Source organism: Xenopus laevis, chromosome 9_10S, assembly GCF_017654675.1.
Source record: "Xenopus laevis strain J_2021 chromosome 9_10S, Xenopus_laevis_v10.1, whole genome shotgun sequence".
Classification (NCBI taxonomy): Eukaryota; Metazoa; Chordata; class Amphibia; order Anura; family Pipidae; genus Xenopus; species Xenopus laevis.
This window is the reverse complement of record NC_054388.1, coordinates 868,746-887,501: the sequence shown is the minus strand read 5'-3', so window position 1 is coordinate 887,501 and position 18,756 is coordinate 868,746. Positions and strand designations below refer to the sequence as shown.

General features: G+C 41.9%; 1 protein-coding gene across 3 annotated transcripts in view; it reads right to left on the bottom strand.

Moving 5' to 3' along the window:
• Positions 1–237: 237 nt before the first annotated feature.
• Positions 238–18,756, bottom strand: part of jup.S (junction plakoglobin S homeolog) — a 32,847-nt gene continuing 14,328 nt past the window's right edge. For all 3 annotated transcript variants that reach the window (NM_001090582.1, XM_018237392.2, XM_018237391.2), the window contains 14 exon segments: positions 238–783; positions 2,543–2,700; positions 3,435–3,474; positions 3,829–3,950; positions 4,219–4,369; positions 6,358–6,477; positions 6,617–6,772; positions 6,909–7,247; positions 9,827–9,930; positions 10,296–10,440; positions 10,754–10,955; positions 11,101–11,339; positions 11,972–12,222; positions 13,831–14,042. In NM_001090582.1, coding sequence (NP_001084051.1) covers positions 2,558–2,700; positions 3,435–3,474; positions 3,829–3,950; positions 4,219–4,369; positions 6,358–6,477; positions 6,617–6,772; positions 6,909–7,247; positions 9,827–9,930; positions 10,296–10,440; positions 10,754–10,955; positions 11,101–11,339; positions 11,972–12,222; positions 13,831–14,035 — 2,217 coding nt within the window. In that variant the 5' untranslated portion in view covers positions 14,036–14,042 and the 3' untranslated portion in view covers positions 238–783; positions 2,543–2,557.

Below are 18,756 nucleotides of genomic sequence, written 5' to 3'. Positions count from 1 at the left end.
GCCATCTCCCATACTCCATGTTATCCAAATAATCCCTTTTTCTGTGTAATAATAAAATAGTACCTTATACTTGATCCCAACTAAAATATAATTAATCCTTATTGGAAGCAAAACCAGCCTATTGGGGTTATTTCACGTTTTTTCCAGATTTTCTAGTAGACTTTGAAGATCGAAATTAAGGAAAGTTACATTATCCGGAAAATGTAGTTGGAAAAAAAAAATCAAAGGCAACGCATAAACAGAAAACAATATACAGATTTTTATTTTTTTCACAAAATGATTACAATCCAATAGAAATCAGTGTGCAGGTCAGCAGTCAGTAAAGAAGGCCAACCACTGAAAGGTGTCTGTATGCAGCATGGCTTCTTTTAGTATTAACACGTTACCTTTACTGAACTGGGGATGGTGGGTGATAAACAAATTAAAAAATAAAATGGCACGTAAAAAGGGCATATTCTTTGCACCATATTAAAAAAAAAAAAGAAAAAATATATAAATTTATAATCTATAGAAAAGAAGGCAGTAGAGCAACACAAGCTTGTGGATGTGACAATCTACAAGAAAAAGAAACTATTAACCTCAAAAAGGTGCAGCGTTTGGGGAGGTTAATATTTAGCATTACTAAAAGCCAGACCCCTGGTGCTGAGGGGCATTTACAAAATCCCACCCCAAGCAAATTCTATCAAATAAAAGCTCTTGGAAAAGTGAATGTAAGGGGCCTGTGAGGAGGAGCAGATCCACTGTAGGCACTTCTGTCTTCAAAGATTCTTCTGTATTAGCTGTCTAGGGAGGAAAGGAGAACAGAAAGCAGAGGGTTAAACATTTGTTTCATCAAATAATGATTTATTCTAACTGATGTGGGGCAGGAGTTGTACGTCTGAGGGTGTGGGGTTTATTTGATATCTGCCATAGATGGAGGGCCCCCCACAAACAAGGCCCCATGCCAATTAATCCTGTTATATTTTATATTATATATACAGGTATAGGATCCCTTATACGGAAACCCGATATCCAGAAAGCTCCGAATTACGGAATGGCTGTCTCCCATAGACTCAATTTTATCCAAATTATCCAAATTTTTAAAAATGATTTCCTTTTTCTCTGTAATAATAAAACAGTACATTGTACTTTATCCCAACTAAGATATAATTAATCCTTATTGGAAGCAAAACCAGCCTATTTGGGTTTATTTAATGTTTAAATGAATTTCTAGTAGACTTAAAGGCATGGAGACCCAAATTACAGAAAGATCCATTATCCGGAAAACCCCAAGGTCCCGAGCATTCTGTATAACAGGTCCCATACCTGTATATATATATATATATATATTCACACTTTATAATAATTACAAAATTAGATATAATTTATGTTTTTATTATACTATTTAGAGTTAATTTTATTAATCCTTTTTAAGTCAAACATAGCAAGGAAATATTTCTAGCACAGGTAAGGGACCTGTTATCCAGAATGCTCGGGACCTGGGGTTGTCCGGATAAGGGATCTTTCCATAATTTGGTTCTTCATACCTTGGGGGGCACATTTATCAAGGGTCGAATATCGAGGGTTAATAAACCCTCGAATTCGACCCTCGAATTTAAATCCTTTGAATATCGAATTCGAAGGATTTAGTGCAAGTCCTACGATCGATCGTTCGAAGTAAAAATCCTTTGATCGAACGATAAAATCCTTCGAATCGAACGATTTTAAGCAATCAATCGAAGGATTTTTCTTCGATCAAAAAAAGGTTAGAAAAGTGATGGGGAAGGTCCCCATAGGCTAACATTGTACCTCGGTAGGTTTAAACTGGCAAAGTATGTAGTCAAAGTATTTTTTAAAGAGACAGTACTTTGACTATCGAATAGTCGATCGATTTTTAGTTCGAATCGAAGTCGAAGGTCGTAGTAGCCTATTCGATGTTCGAAGTACCACAAAAAATACTTCGAAATTCGAAGTTTTTTTCATTCGAATCCTTCACTCAAGCCTAGTAAATGTGCCCCTATGTCTACTAGAAAATCATGAAAAACGTGAAACGTGGTTTTGCTTCCAATAAGGATTAAGTATAGTTGGGATCGAGTACAAGCGACTGTTTTATTATAGAGAAAAAGGAAAATTATTTTTAAACATTTGGATAATTTGATTATAATGGAGTCTAATTCAGAGCTTTCTGGTTAACAGGTTTCTGTATAACAGATCCAATACCTGTAGTAGATTGTGTGTTGTGCCACTAGGTGGAGCCAGCAGTGGGTACAAAGAAAGCTTTCTGCTAATGTCCTTGAGAATCACATTGCTTCAGAGGCCTAAATGTACAATTAAATATAAATGTTGACACGACAGGGAAGTCTGGCCTTTTCCTCTGGATAAATGTCCGACTCCCTCCCCTGCTCTTTGCCGGACAGAAGAGGGGCTGGTGGCACGGGGTGAGCAGGATTAATTGAATACTACACCAGCTCTAAAAGATTCTCATGACTAGCAGAAATGAAGACAGACAACCTTCCTATACATTGAGAATATGTTGCCTGCAATGGGTCAGAGGCAGAGGTACCTTGTGCAAGAGGATTTATGCCATCATGTGATTATCAGCATAGTGGCCCCTGCCTGGGTGGTCGCTGTAGCCATCCATTGCGTACTCCACGTCCATGTCTCCCCCCATTGGTTCTAATGGGATATCTTCAGGGTACATCGCTCTGTAATTTTCCATTTCTGCAAAACCACAGAACACTATTAGATTCAATTGTATATGTAACTTGCAATGATTGGGCACAGCTAGCTCAGCCAGAGCATGAACGGGATCATTTACTCTTTTTAATCCTTGTGTCCTCACTCAGGGGTGTAACAAACACATCTAACCCAATGGGCTGCACAAGAAAACATGGGGTTGGGGGTCAGGGCTGTGTAAGACTGCTCTCCAATTGGATGGGACATTTAACTTTAAATCTTTTCGATCCTGTCCAGTCCGAGAGCAGTTTATGCTTAAAGGAGAAGGAAAGGCTAAAAGTAAGTCAGCTTTATCAGAAAGGTCTATATAAATACACCAGTAACCCCTCAAAGTAATGCTGCTCTGAGTCCTCTGTCAAACAGCACATTTCTTTCCTTCTATTGTGTACTCATGGGCTTCTGTATCAGACTAACTGTTTTTAGCTTAAACCTCCAGGGCTAGGGCTTGAGCATGCTCAGTTTGCTCCTCTCCCCCTGAGCCCAGAGCTATGAATGAGCAGGGAGAGACTCAGGCAGAAAGTGATGTGACACCAAGCTAATATGGCAACTGCTATCATAAACAAACAGAGAGAGCTTCTAGATCTATTGGCAATAAACGACGTAAGAGTTTACCCAGCTCTGCCCATTATGAATTCTGTGTGAGCTGCCATTGTAAATAATCAACTTAACCCTAACCCTAATTATATTTTTTCATTCCAAAATATGTTCATTTCACTTACCATCTGAATAAGGGTCATTGAGAGGAATCATGCTCTGCGCCTGAAAATGAAAACACAATCTCGCATGTAATGTGTGTAATAAATTGGCAACAACGCAACTCTGAAAAGCCAAAGAAACAGGATCCAGAATGTGGATTGTGAATGATCATGAATATGTATCGGATCTACGGAATCTAATATTTCTCTAGGGTTGCTGATTCTCAGTTGAGCCAAAACCTTGGTTATTAGAAGTCTAAAACTGCAACTATAGAAACCACTAAAAAGAGAAAATTTATTCAAACTGAAAAAGGGCTCAGAGAATTTTATTTTACGTCGATTTTTAGGTTTCCAAACTTCCCAGCATGAGCAGAAGTGGCCATGCCAATAGCAATGAATGGACAGGGCAAATACTTACTGCTTCCCATGCGGCAGGGTCCTGTCGGAAGATGGCATTTGTGAGCTCTACGGACACACGTTTCCTATAATCAGCGTTTTTGTCCTCGGATATGCGGAAAAGAACAGCAGCAGCATATGTGGCTAAAATAGAAATGGACTAATGAATCAAGCGGCATTTCTTCTACTACTTATCCCACCAGAAAATACCCAAATGCCCTATCAGATCATATGGTGAGGCTCTGTTAAAGCTACTGAAGGTATACACTTCTGCCAGTCTAGGTCAACTGGTTAGAATGCCGCAGACCAGAATAATGTTCCACAGCTGGTACATAACTGGGCACGGTTTTGATCCATGATCCATATGTTCATGGGACATTCGTCAGGCTGTGTGTCTTCCCCTCTCTCTCACCTATGCCTTCATTGCGGGAGTGCAGCAACTCCATGAGTGGGGCCGAAGCTCCCTCTGCATCAATGGTGTCTGCCGCTTCTTTATCCTGAGCCAACTCACACAGCACGCCGCTTGACACTCTCTGAATGTTCTCCACGGGGGAATACAGGAGCTGCAACGGGAAGGAAAATCACTGAAAGTCAATCTTGTAGTTCCATATAAGATTCAGAGGCAAAATCTGATGGGCAGTATCCCTTTAAGGCTGCGGTTGTTGGGTTTATGACCCCCATTGAGGCCAATTATTTGGACAGGGTCCTCCTAGCTCATTAAGGTTGTAAACCTTATCCTCCAAGTTGGGCTTTTAAGAGCCAAAACATACTCTCTTCAAATCTGCCCTTCCGGCTTTGTCCCCTAAATCAAGGCTCTTGGGGGGCCAGTGCAAGAGTTTGATAACCAACCCTTTAAGGAAATGTTTCACCAAGGAACAATGCTCATCATTTACAATAAGGAATATATGTACATTATAGAATACAATAAGTACCCTTTACCTAAAGCGCAATCCCCTGGTGCCCAAGATTGATTTCAAATACAAGAAGTAAAATACATTACGTTGCTGATATAAAGCAAGTTAATGGAGCCAATTAGCTGCACTGATGACTAATTAATGAGACACAGCAACCCCCTAAAGGCTCCCATTACAGTCACATGTGTGCACTCGCTTTGGAATGCTGAGCATATAAATGACATCTCATTTCTTCGGAAGCAGACGAGCCCATTAGTCTTGCACTCAGGCAATAGAAAGGGTCACGGCCCCACGGATCAGGCACGTGGAAATCACATCAAGCTGAAGCCATTCCAGTGGGACTGGGATCCCAATCTGACAAGTCAGCAGCACTCACTACAGCTCCAACCGCTTGCTCCTTAGTCCTGCACCATCACAACCACATATCCAGTCTGTGTTGAAATCATATTCAATGTTAATGCCCAGCTGCATTTTCCAATAGTTTAACAATAGCAGGTCAGGAAAAGGCTCAGGAAGTGAAGGGAGAAGCTCATAAAGGAAACTGGCTTCCCCTAAACCATTGTATGGCCCTGTGTGTGTTTAGGGAATGATTTCAGGTATAAAGTTCTGTTCATTAGAAGAAATTTGTTTTCTGCAAGTATTTTAAGTTAGGGTTTCCCTTGTAACATATATTGCTCTTCTCTCCTGCAGGAATAATCTCTTTTTTATGGTTTATTACCTGTGAATTAGAAAAGGAAGTGCAAGGAATGTTGTGCTTCATACAGTCAAAATGACGGTGTCCCTTTACCTGCCAACCACTAGCAGGATCACAACAAGAAGCCCACAGAAAATAAACAGGATTATAGACCCTGATAACAAATAAAAGGTGACCATTTAGCATTCAAAACCTTAAAGGCACTGGTTCCCAAATTCTGGGTCTCTTGTGAGAACAATTGAGGAAGGGGGTTGATCCCCCAAAATGTTATGTATAAATATCTTGATTAAATGTAAAGAATATTGGCACAATTGCTCGGTTGAGATGCCATCTGTTACTAACTATATATGGTATCTCTCCCAAACTGGCACAGTCTGAAGGCCAATTAGGATGAATTTTGACAGTGAATTCTTGTATACGTTCTTCCTTACTATTTCACTGCTATGAACTTAACGAGGGAACCCAAATGTTTGAAGGAGAAGGAATAAATAGCACCACCTGCCATTATCTTTCTTCCTCCAAGGTGTCTCCTACATCCTCAGTACTGGAGTTCTGGAGAAGGTTCTGTACTGCTCATGTGCACCCAGTGTCGGACTGGGACACCAGGGGCCCACCCAAAAACCTTAGACCAGGGGCCACTCTCAATACTATTATTCTTCATCTCCACAATCAACCTCTATTCTCCTAGTCTGTTTTCCTTAAATACTATAATCAATTATTCCATAAATTTAGCCTCTTTGTTCTCATAGAAATAGGAAATGGCCATGAAATAGGCCAAAAGTGTAGCAGCATCAGGGCCTACTGACACATTGGCCCACTGGGAGTTTTCCTGGTATCCCGGTGGGCCAGTCCGACACTGTTTGCACCCAAACAATGCCATGTACCTCATGCCTAAGAAGTGTCTATAAAGCTGGCGTCTATATGTACAATCAACAGAACCCACCTGCACAAACAGTGGGATGGTGTTCAGCTTGTAGATGTCCATACGATTCACAGGATCCCTGGCAAGAATATGCAGAGCCCCAGTGCAGCCTTCCACAATCTCTTCCATCTTCACTCCATCCTACAGAATGGAAAATAAAAAAAAAATCAAGGGTATATCTGGGAAAGGACAGCAGACTGGCAATGCCAAATGCTTGATGTCACATTGAAGGACATGTGGACTCCTTGGGGGGTTGGAAACGATGAGGAATGGTTCTCACCGTATAGGGTTGCTGTGTCCCAGAAGCAGCATGCCTCTGTGCATCTTGGTGAGATTTAACCAGCAGCTGGACTAGCCGGGGGATAACACCCGCATCATACAAAGGAGCGTGATTGGCTGGACACAGGGCCAGATTTCGGATCAAGCCGATAGTTGCCTGTAAGAGAAGATAAGTGGCCTTAAAGCAAGATTCCATCTTGTGGATATAGTATTGAGATTATTCATTTAAGGCACAGAAATCTAGATGATGTTTCTGTAGATATGAACCTACTAGATCACTTATATATATGTACCTTGACCAGTGGCCACTGGTATGGTGGGTTGAGAAGTTTCACAATGGCGGGGATGCCGTAGTGAAGTCGCACAGAGTTCTGCGCTACCTCAGCATCCTGGTGGCGACTGGTAAGATGGCGCATGGCACAGACCGCAGGCTCTGCAATGTCGTCCTTGTCACTTGCACGGAGGATGGTGTGAATGAGAGATTCCACCCCATTGCTCTGGGTCACCAGAGTCTTGTTGCGACCGTTGTTGCAGGTTAAGTTGGACAAAGTGCCAGTGGCACAGGTGAGGACGTTGACATCATCGGAGCTCAGCTGGTTCACCAGGATCTTCAGAACGTTATCCAGGCCCTCCTGCAAGTCCAATACAAACACTGTTAGCACTGAGCATAAGCTGACCAGTTAACACATGCCCCAAGAGTTACATATTACTGGACTGCAGCAACCAACTCAGTAAATGGCACAATAGTTGCCTTGCAGTGCCGTGGTCCTAAGTTCAACTCCAGCCAGGCCACTAAAAAGAGTTTGCATGTTGAGGTTATCACCCCAAAAACATACTGGCATGTTAGTTGTCTCCTGATAGAAAATGGACTCTAGTGTGTGTAAATGTGATGGGGCCGTAGATTGTAAGATCCACTGGGACAGGCAATTCTGAGAATCATGTATAATCTCTGTAAGAATAATAACTGGTTTTCATTGCTATTTTTATAAATATGGGTTTTTGTTTTCTCGCTCCACAGCTGTCAGGCTTGGAATTTAGACTGGCATTAGCTGCTGCAACTTAATAACTTGATTGCTAGTACTTCTCACATTGCTTCCATTATCTGCACCCGATGAAGGATCCCAATCCTATAAAGCTATAAATAAAACTATGCGCTCATTTACTTCATGTGCTATTTAGCGTGTGAGTAAGGAGGCGGCTACTCCTAGTTTGGCCTCAGACATATTATATAAGTGGCTTGGAGGGAGCAGAACTGGAGTAAGAAGAGTAAATAATCACTCAATTAAAATGGAGACCTGTTGCTTAGAATTGACCCACTATCAACACATCAACTTTCCAACACGTAGTAAAGAGCATAGGATATTCCTGTTCATATCTGTATGATAAAACATGTAAAATAGAACAAGATGAAGCCTTCCCCATCAAATCCCACTAAGAAGCAATACTCATTTGTATATATTGAGAAATGATGGTATTACATTTATGCTACAAAAACCTGATCATAATTGTGCCAGATTAATACATTCTTGGTTTCAGGGTTATAAAAACCAACATGTAAGTGCCTGAAAGAGCCGTGAGTAAAAGTGACACACATTTACTAAACACAAACGGCTTCCCTCCCTTGTAACATAAAGGGGGCCCCAGGGCCCGAGACATTGCTGTTGGGTGGCAATGTGAGAAGACGCACATCTGGAGTGACTCAAATGTTTAACAAGTGAATGAAGTTCTGGATAAGTAGCAGAGAAACCTTGCAGAATGCTGAGGTGTGGTGTGTAATTAAACGACAAACCTCAATAGTCATCACTTGGGTGTGTGTGTAACATCAGTTGTACACGCCTGTGTTTTCCTTAATTGCAACTCAGAAAGGCCTTCCAAACCCTGGCTTTAAAAGGAAAAACACACCCATTTTATAGGGCTTGGACTATGTTCCCTGATATAGGCAGAGAAGATAAGTTCCCTGCACAAGCCCTGCTTTTATGGTTTAGTCTCTCAAGGACATCAAATGAAAGCTAAATGCAACAAAAAATACTTCATAGACATTATTACATGCCCATACATCCCATATGCCATATTTATACTCAACAAGGTTTACACGCAGCCCTTTAATGTGCAGGGATATTGGCCCTGGTAACGCTACACAGAAAATGGGTCGAAGTCTCTTTAAAGTTCTGTGCTCAGGGTTTTCACTGATCCCATAAATGGACGTAGGTTTAGTTGACGCAAGTGAAGAAAGATGGATTTCCTGAGTCAACAGAAGGTGCAGGAAAGGGATATGCGCCGGCTTCTGGCTCACAGGAAGGCCATGCAGGGAATAACATGTACACACAACCAGCAAATGTCTTCTTTCAGTCCAAATCTTATTGTTGAACAGAGTTTTGTGAAAACAAGTAGCTTGGAACTGGGCTGCTGATAAGCTATTACGCTTATGGCCAAAGTCCAGTCCAGAGCTGCTCCAGGGAGAGGAGAGAACTCTATTATTTCTTGTATTTATCCAGCAGGATAGACTGTGCAGTTGCCACCCTTCCCTGAGGCAGACTTCTATTCTATCAGCTTCTCTCACCACACCTTGTGCTTTTGTTCCAAAAACATCCCTCTAAATGAGCGCAGATCAGTTCTCGTATCCAACCAATGCAAAGGGTTGCTAATGTTTAGTACAGTAGCCCACTAATCTGCACCCAAACCTGAATGCTTCCACTTGCTATGGAGCAGTTACAGCTCCAGCTCACAAGAAAAATATTAGATTCAGATAAATACAGCTACCTAGTAAACAAACTTTAGTCAAATGAGTCAATAAAACATAAATGGCATCAGCCGTTGGTAAATGATAAGCCAGTTTCACGGGCGTGTGCCTCGGCCATTCATACATCTTGGTACAAAAACCTATTGGGTCCATTTTGGGTAAGTTTGCCTTAATGTTACAGTAAATGTGCCAGTTCCTTGTGAAGGTTCAAGACTTAGGTGGGTGGAACACTGCACAGAGTGTAAAAGTGGGAGTGTAAAGGTGCTGTTAGGACTGTGTGAGTAATTTATGACATAATAATAATAATAATAATAATAATAATAATAATAATCTAGTGTTAGTTTCCCACTAGAAAGGTAGAAATGCACCTTGTGTGGCAATGGCTGATTAATGCTTATAAAAAGGTATAACAATGTGCAGGCTCCACAGCAATGTGTATTTGTCTACAGCAAGCATTTCCCTAGAGCCCACCTGTTTTGTGGCCACATCAGAGAGATTTCTTAATGTCCACAGGCAGTTCTGTACAAGTCTTGGGCTGTTGCTGGTCAGATGTTTCCCCAGAGCTTGCATTCCACCTGCAGCGAAGAGAACGGATTACACAAAGTTACAGACAAAAGGCACACCTGGCCACAGGCTGAGAAGCAGGACGTGACCCATGAAATGTAGACTGGTATAGGGTTCTCCAAGCCTAACCCTAGTTTCACTGTACAACATAATCTGGACATTGTTAATTACTAACTCTATATAGGTTAGGGGAAGAAATTCTTCCTCAATCTAGAGTTGATAACAAATGACATTCAGTAGAAGACCAAAGGAGCAGAAACACCCCCCCAAGAGCAATACAGTGAAATGTGCAGTGAGTAACAGAGAATGACAATTCATACTGGAATGATATAAATGGAAACTGAAGGGGGGGGGGTCAATTGATAATTTTACTCACCAGCTTCCACAATGGCTGGCTTATTGCTGGGACATACAGACAATACTTTTAGCACCCGGCTAGTGGTCCACAGAAGCTTCTCGTAATTGTAGTTCCTCATGATCTGAACCAAACCTTGGGGGCCTCCATTGCCCAATATAATTAGCTGCAAAAACAGAAAGGGTTTATCTTTAAGATTGTCATAAACAGAAATATCCATTAATTTGGCCACATCACAAGACAAGATCGTTGGGTTACATCACTTTATTTGGCCATCAGGCTAACCATGGTGGTCGTAAAGCCTCATAAGCTTCAGACAAGATTTAATTTTGTTTTTTTATTAATCGCACTTCTACATCTTTCCAGCTTTCAAATCCTGGTGACTGATCTCATCAGACAAAAATCTAACCGTAACCCTGAGCGAGCATGCCGAGTATGTCTCTAAGGTCTACAAGATATTTAGCAGATTTGCTTCTTACCTTGCTCTCCTGATTTCCGTAGGCCAGAAGTTGCAGACAGTCTGTGGTGATGGCCAAGAACTTGGGGTTATTCTTATTAAGCAAGGGCACCATCTTTTGGAGACCATCTGCCAGACGCACTGCCATCTTTGCCCCTTCCTGGTAGAGGAGCAGGTTGTGCAAGGTGGTGATGGCATAGAATAGCACAGATTCTACTGGAGAACTACATCAAATAAAAAAAGAAAACAGTGTATGAGGTGACTATAGGGCATTAATGATATCTTTAGATAACATCAAACCAAACAGAAACCCACTGATAGTAAAGATAAAGAGGCACATTGCTAATGGCAAAGTCAGTGCACCAGTACCTGAGCATGCGCACCAGTGCAGGGATGCCACCGGACTTGAAGATAGACAGAAGCCCCTCGCGGTGGTGGGAGAGGTTGTGCAGAATGCTGGTTGTACAGCGAGCAGTGTCCATGTCACTTGTGTGTTGCATGGTGCGAACTATGGCTGCCACAATCTGGGGAGACTGCATGAGGGCTTTGCGTGACGCTTCCTTCTTGGACAGCTGGTTTACAATCATGGAAGCCTTGTTCACCACCATCTGAGCAAAGGAATAGGTCATAAGAGATTTTGGTTTCAGTTCTTTCAACCTATCTCTTCCTAGCATGTGTGTGTGCATGTATGTTGCAGCTTTTCTGGATGCCCATATTGTGGTTCCTGATGGTATATGCAGAAGTTGTCTGAATGATAGAAGCAGTTGGTTCCATCATCTAAACTAGGTGAAGCAGAATGATTTCATGACCTCCCTGCACCTGATGCTGTAACCATAAACCTACCCACCCTTCAACCATTGCTCTGTTCCCAGTTAGAGTAGATCTTGCACCTGCCGCCAATTGGGCACAGACAAGGAGCATGCCACAAAAGCATGGCTGTTGAGTCCTACCAAGCACACCAGAGGGGAAACATGTTAGGAGTTATTGCCTGTTTAAGAACTTTGCAGCATATATAGTGCAAAGAGGATGTGTGTGACTTATGCCCTGCTATAAAGATCACTAGAATCTCAGCCATAAAGCATGTCATGACTGCAGCGTGTTGAGAGGAAGGGGGTAGGCAAAAGGACTTTTAATACCCTTCATATTTACCCCCAATACCAGCCATACCACACTGCATCCAATCACAACAAAAAATGTATTTTTTTCAGCTGCTTCTCTTCATGTTACTTGACATCCTTACCGGATCCTCATCATTAAGAAGCTTGGTCAGTTCAGGAATGGCACGGGTGGCCAGCTCAGCATCGTCCTGGTAGTTGATAAGGTGCATGATGGCAGATTTTAACATTTGAGAGGGTTCTGCCAGTTTCTGCACATTTGTTTGCTGCCCTTCTATCTGTGTGCTGAACAGATACGAGTGATCTTCCACCGTCTCCGGATACATCGCTGCTCGGACACGCTGGGCCCGAGTCATGTTTAAGTGGGATTCCATGTCTGAAAAGTCAAGTAGAGAAATGGTCATTGGTTCATTCTTCTAACTATATGATCAGCTAAGCCACATAGTCTTCTACTTCTTATGTTTCCAAGGCTGACTTTCCTATCATCTCTTAATCACAACACCTTAGACTAGACGCTGGTGTTTTTAGGGCAGTATTGGCACGGTTAAGCGATTCCAATTCAAGTTAATGGGAGGCAAGGCTGAGGCATATTTATTGTAGGCACTGGCTGAATTGTTTTTATTATATTAAAGATAAACAAACTGTCATATGAAATACTGCTAAATCTGCCTTTGCTGCAAGTTCCCACCATGTTTCAATCATCAGCAACAAGATAAAAAAGCATTTTATTTCATTTATAGAAAATAACTTGCTCTCTGGTTCCGACATAGCTGTACATGGCATTGTATGGCCAATACAAATCCTAACAATAATTCTAACAGCTAACTGGATTGTTCAGCCATGAAATGCCAACGTGATTCCAAGCGCTTGTGTTGCACATGTCCAACAAGCAAGATGTTTCAGCCAAATGCACATTATGTCAGGCATTTCATACAGCTAAGTGCTATGCACAAAACCAAAGGGAAACTATCCATATGATGCAGCTGTTTTTCCAGTACAGAACGAGCCACAAGCATACATCACAACAGTCAATCTCCCTTCTAAACTAACAACAACTTCCCTTGAGAAACATCAGAATAACTCTTTAGAAACAGGCCCAGACTGGCAGTCAGGCCACTCTGTCAATGCTGGAAGCTGCCATTGACTGGCGCTTTACATCGGTCATGGATGAAGCCGTTTGGACCTTTGTATACTTGAAATGCCAGGCCTACTTTGAATCTTACTGGAAGGATCAGATACATTTGCCTAAGTAAATGGATGAGCCATCTAGCAGAAAGCAAAACCTGATTTACATTCCAAGTGCAACGTTCCAGCTCCTAAACCGATGATTATGGGGCTCACGTCACCCATACATTTGTCACTAAGATAATGTGGGAAGTTCAAGTTCAATCCCACCTGGAAAACACATCTTAAACATTTCCTTTAAGGCTGATTAAAACTGAATTGAGATGCAATACAAAAGATCTCATTAAGCACTGGTAGTAACGGGCATTCTCTGGGTTCATTAAGCTTGCAGCTAGCATCATGGGAAATCCTGATGAATCTCAAGGCATCTTTTTTAGCAATTGCTTAAATATGCTGTATGCAAGTGCAAGGCAACAATGGGGTCTTTCTTCATCAGTCCAAGCACAGGATCATTACCACACTCGGGCTGCCAGCCAAGCAACAAGGAAATGTTACGGTTTCCTTTTGGAAATTCTCATGGCCCAAATCTGCTATCAGTGCAAATACACAGACAACGGATTGCAGAGCTAGAAGTGCTGGCAGAGCTTACTCCCCTGGTGAGTTGAGAAGCAGTACTTCATTACTACAATGCCCCTTATTCCAGAGTAGCATCAGACTGACACACCAGGCTACCAGGGAGGCTCTTGTGGGCCCAGGAGTCAATGGACCTTCCTGCATACCCAGCCCGTTGACCTTACATAACATGATCATGCTGTAGGAGTACAAGGATCAGAAATGGAGGGAAGCATAGTGGATTTACCTGGATTCTGCTGCTGTGTGTATGTTGTGGTTTTGACAGTGGTGTAACTGTTGGGATAGGCCAGATTGTCGTCCTCAATGACCATTTTCCCATTCAATGATGGAACAGACGTGTTTATTCCAGAGTTGATGCCCGAGTCGTAAGTGTAGGTTTTCTGCCACTCTGTGACCTTCATTGGCATTTCCACTACGTCTCCCAAATCCATTCTACTTCTGTGGAAACAACATGTTATGGATTAGCAAACTGTCACTATTTTTATCCATTTCCACTAAAAGATTACAGCTGTTCAGATTTAATCTCCATTTCACCAAATGTCTCCCTCTCCTACATTTTCAGTAAACCCCTGTAAATCCACAAGGGGCCTAATAATTGCCAAATAATGCTAATGAGTGATCAGCCAAGCACAATGCTCAACTACTGCGCCAAAGAAAAAGCCATAAATACAAGGAACAAAGAATCCAGCTTGGCAACAATATTTGCTGCTGATTTTTACTCAGTAAGGACTGTTCTTTTCTACACATTTCTTGTAAGACAATTGTAATATTCAGCCATTGTAATATTCATGCTTCCCATGAATATTATTGCACATTATCCCCGATACAGCCCATGCGGCTGCCATATGAACTACAACTTGAGTGACCACAACTATTAATGGAAAATAAGCCCTACCTGTAAGTAGTATGTGTTATGCCTGACTGCTCATATATCCAGTGCAACCCCAATTACTGTGTACATAGACTTGCCCAATTGTGCAGATGATTTACACACTAATGGTGGGAGGATGTGAGAATCGTACCCATATGTACCCACACTCCATCTGCTTTCAGCACAAGTGTATGGATGAGGACTCTATAGAATCCAATTTTATATTCAAATGCAATCATATAGAAATGGAGGAATCCCGTTGTTCAAATTGGCAACGCAAAATAAAAAGTATGTACAGCAGCGGTTTAAGGTGGAAATGTTTTATGAAGGGCACAGCTGCCCAGGGAATTAAATTAATTACTAAAAGGGGAAAACCCATTGTCCACACTAAAGACTGAGACTGTAGCAGTAGATTTACAGGAGGAGGTGTTGCGTAAAAGTCAATTGTCCACAGATGATGAATAAGGAGAAAGAGGTGATAATGAAAGTAAGAGATAGATAGAAGGTGCAGAGGGATATGATAGAGAGCAAATATAAGAACACATTTATTTACAGGGTAGGAATGGCAGATGCACGGCACATGATTAAAGACAATACAGGAAACACACAACAATAGGTGCGGCAAACAGACAATAGCAAAGGAAGTCTGTGATTTCTGATGGAGAAGCAGAAGGAGACAAAGAGGACACAGCTTAAATAATACGAATTAAATAAATATAAATCAGGGAGGGGGCAGCGGCAATGACAACAAAAAACAAGACAACACTGGCTGCTCTCCTGGCACACCCTGAACTGGAATGTCACTCCATGGCTTCCTTAGAACCAGGGAAGGAGGGGGCTGATGCACTCAGGTTACAGGAGAGGCAGGGGAGTTGGTGCTCCTTCTTCTCCAGGGGTCTCCTGGAACCCTTCATAGACATCTAATGACCCGTCCTGTGACTGCGCTCAGACAAGGAACACATTACAGTGCTGGATAATCCACATTACTGGACACAGCAGAGAGAAAGAGCTACACTCTTTTTGCTTTCTTTTGGATATCATCTAAATAGAAACATATCAAGAGCCGAACTTGCACCTATGGGCCAGGACTGAAAAATGGGTCACCATAATGTTTACGGTGTCACCTTATTATGCCTATTAGTACAGTTTTCATTTCCTAACACATACATGGTAATAGCTTTCATAACTTATTCTAACCCAATTACTGGCTTGTGAAGCCGACTTCCAGGTTTGGCCCGGGGCCCCAAAGAGGCACTGCCCTTTTATGCAACTAATAGGGACTTGATAGCCAGGGTCATATTCCTAAAAATGGAGGTATTTAGCCTCCATGGGATCAGTTTAAACCTGGGCATTCCAAATACTCCAATTAGAAACAAAATCTTACAGGTTGTATGAATTGGGCAATGGGGTTGAGACTGGACATTAGTGGTTCCCAAATGTCCTGGGGCCTATGTCATTCTTCTCCTTCATTTGTAAGAACAAGAACTGGCCTAGAGATCATGAGCTAAACTAGATTGGCTCTTCAACACAAATGGGCCATTTACAGGCTACAATATCCCTGTTTAGGTTTAGCATATAAAAACCATGACTAACTTATAATCACCTCAATGATACTGCTGTCAAGAGTCCATATTATGCTCAGCACAACGTACTGGTTTTACTGGTTTCCACAGACACACCCAGACCTGAAGACAAACAGTGTGCAGATATACTTGCTATACTACACAGCTCCAATAAAACATGTCTGAGCTCAAAGAAACCAGTCTCTTCTAAGTCAGAGACATCAAGAGTATTTGGCTAGCTTTACTATATCATATATAAAAATGTCAGACAGACACACAGAAGGAACCCCTAATGCGCCTAAACCCTGAGAACCTTTAGTAACAGCTGCATACAAAAAAAAAAAAATCAAAGGGAACATTAATCCTAAAACTACTTTGCAGTCTCCCTCTCCTCTCTCGTACTTGAGACTTTCCTGCAGCTTCCGGCACGGTCACCATCCACTAACGTGATGTGATTTGATGTCTCTTCCCAAGACGAACAAGGAGGTCGCCTGTTAAGCACATTACCTCTTCCACTGTGTTAAATAATGTACTAACTGCCACATTCACTTTCCATCTCAGGCATCAGACAACAAGGAAGGAGAAGGTCACTTTTGAGAGTCTGATTTAGGTTGGTCGACTTGAGCAATATATAATAAAGAACCAAATTAGAGCAGGCTCCCTGTGAGGGAGGGCAAAACAAAATGATTTCCCATTAAAAGTGTTGTTTATACAGTGGAATTGCTGTTAAGACAAAATTCCCCGGCAGTAGATCAAGAAGCGATCCAAGCATTTCTTTTGCATTTTCCACAAGAATGAAGGCAAAGGAACATTTATAATACAAAAGAGCCATAAATAACCTGGATTATAAATTTCTCCTTATAAAGGGCGCTTAGTGATGCCTTTGCAATTTTTATGCACTGCTGGTTCTGACTTTTCAAATAACTTGGCAAAATCAGCTCTCTTTCACTCAAAAGCCGTAGCACTGCCCTTTCTGGGAAGGAGGTTGACTTTTAGCCTGAAAGTCACAAAAGCTATTTGCTAGAAACATCTCCTAAACCATCTTGAAGGTCAATTAGATTTGAGATTTAACGAATGATATGCAAGCTGCTATTCGAACTATGGCTGGTACAGTAGTATGTTTCTACATTTGTATCTTTGTTATGAGATAAGAGGGCCCTGACCAAAGGCTGGAGGGGGTCTTGACCTAAGAATAAAACAACCTTTGTCATCTCGGTGTTCTTTAACCTCCAGAACATGTCCTTAAATGACCAGCTTTGAACTCCAACAGAGGCTCTTGGAATCAGGAGTTATGACTGGGATGGCTACTGAATGGGGAAGAAGATACAAAATGGCCTCCTACTCCGGTCAGTAACAGGTCTGTTAAAGTTCCATTAAGTCCTATCATTCCAAAAGCCAGAGTTTCTTTATTCCCTGGATTGCAGCCTGTGGTGGCCCCCATGCTGAGCTTCCTCATAAAACACAAACACCAAAGGCAGGTCGTGAGCTCCACAAAAGGAATCCCAGCAATTCTGCACACGTGCAAAGTCACAATTTTGAGATATAAAATTACTTTATGAACTTTAGAACCAAACTGTCTGGAAAATGAGGGAAGACAACCCTTGGCAACTTTATTGAAGGCTTACATTTGTCAGTAGGGATCACAGAAAGATGTCTGTCATTTCCAATGGCCGTAATTGGCTTTCGGAGTAATAAAACATTCACAACAAGAGGGTTTTAGCCTGCCAGTGACTGGCTCAGTGCATGTCAGTGCAAGTCCCATTATTCTCGTTAGGACACAATATTCCCAAGGAACCATCTTTAACGTTCGCTCAGTTCAGCTGTGAAGGTCAGAGAGAAAGTGAATAAACGAGCACCACGGCTAACAGAGGAATTTTCCATGTGAAAGATGGGCAAATGCTTACATTTTGCAAGTGATTATCCCAGAATCTTTATCTATTTTACTGAGCCAAGAACAGTTGTGCTGGAATCCAGAATCTCCCACCTACATTAAAAGACAGAAGGTCCCTAGGTATGTTGGGGTGGCCAGACACAAAAAGATCCGGTCATTTGGTGAGGTCGATATGCCCAACCTCGACCCAAACAATCTGATTACAACGACAGTGAATGCAGGCTGTTGGGGCAAGGACTCATCAATGATGCAGTCCTTAATCCAATGGCCTATGTTACCATTAGGTTAATGGTACCTTTAGGTCAGTGATCCCCAACCAGTAGCTTGTGAGCAACATGTTGCTCTCCCACCCCTTGGATGTTGCTCTCAGTGGCCTCAAAGCAGGTGCTTATTTTTGAATTCCTGACTTGAAGGCAAGTTTTGGTTGTATAAAAACCAGATGTACTGCCAAACAGAGCCTCAAAGTAGCCACATAGGGGCTACCAAATGGGCAATCACAGCTCTTATTTGGCACCCCAAGAAAATTTTTCATGCTGGAGTTGCCCCTCAACTCCTTTTAGTTCTGAATGTTGCTCACGGGTTCAAAAGGTTGGGGATCCCTGCTTTAGGTCATGGCTAATGGCTGCTCCAGTACAGTCACAGTTTTGTTGTGTACATTTTTGTTATTATGATATAAATGCAAAAAAACATTTAATGCCTCAATGGAAAAGTACAATGATGGCTTCTTAGAAACAAATTCTTTTATGTCTAGGTTATATATATTTGTAGAGCCTGAAGTCAGTCTTTATTGTAATACCAAGCAGTTCCATGGAATGACCTACACGGGCT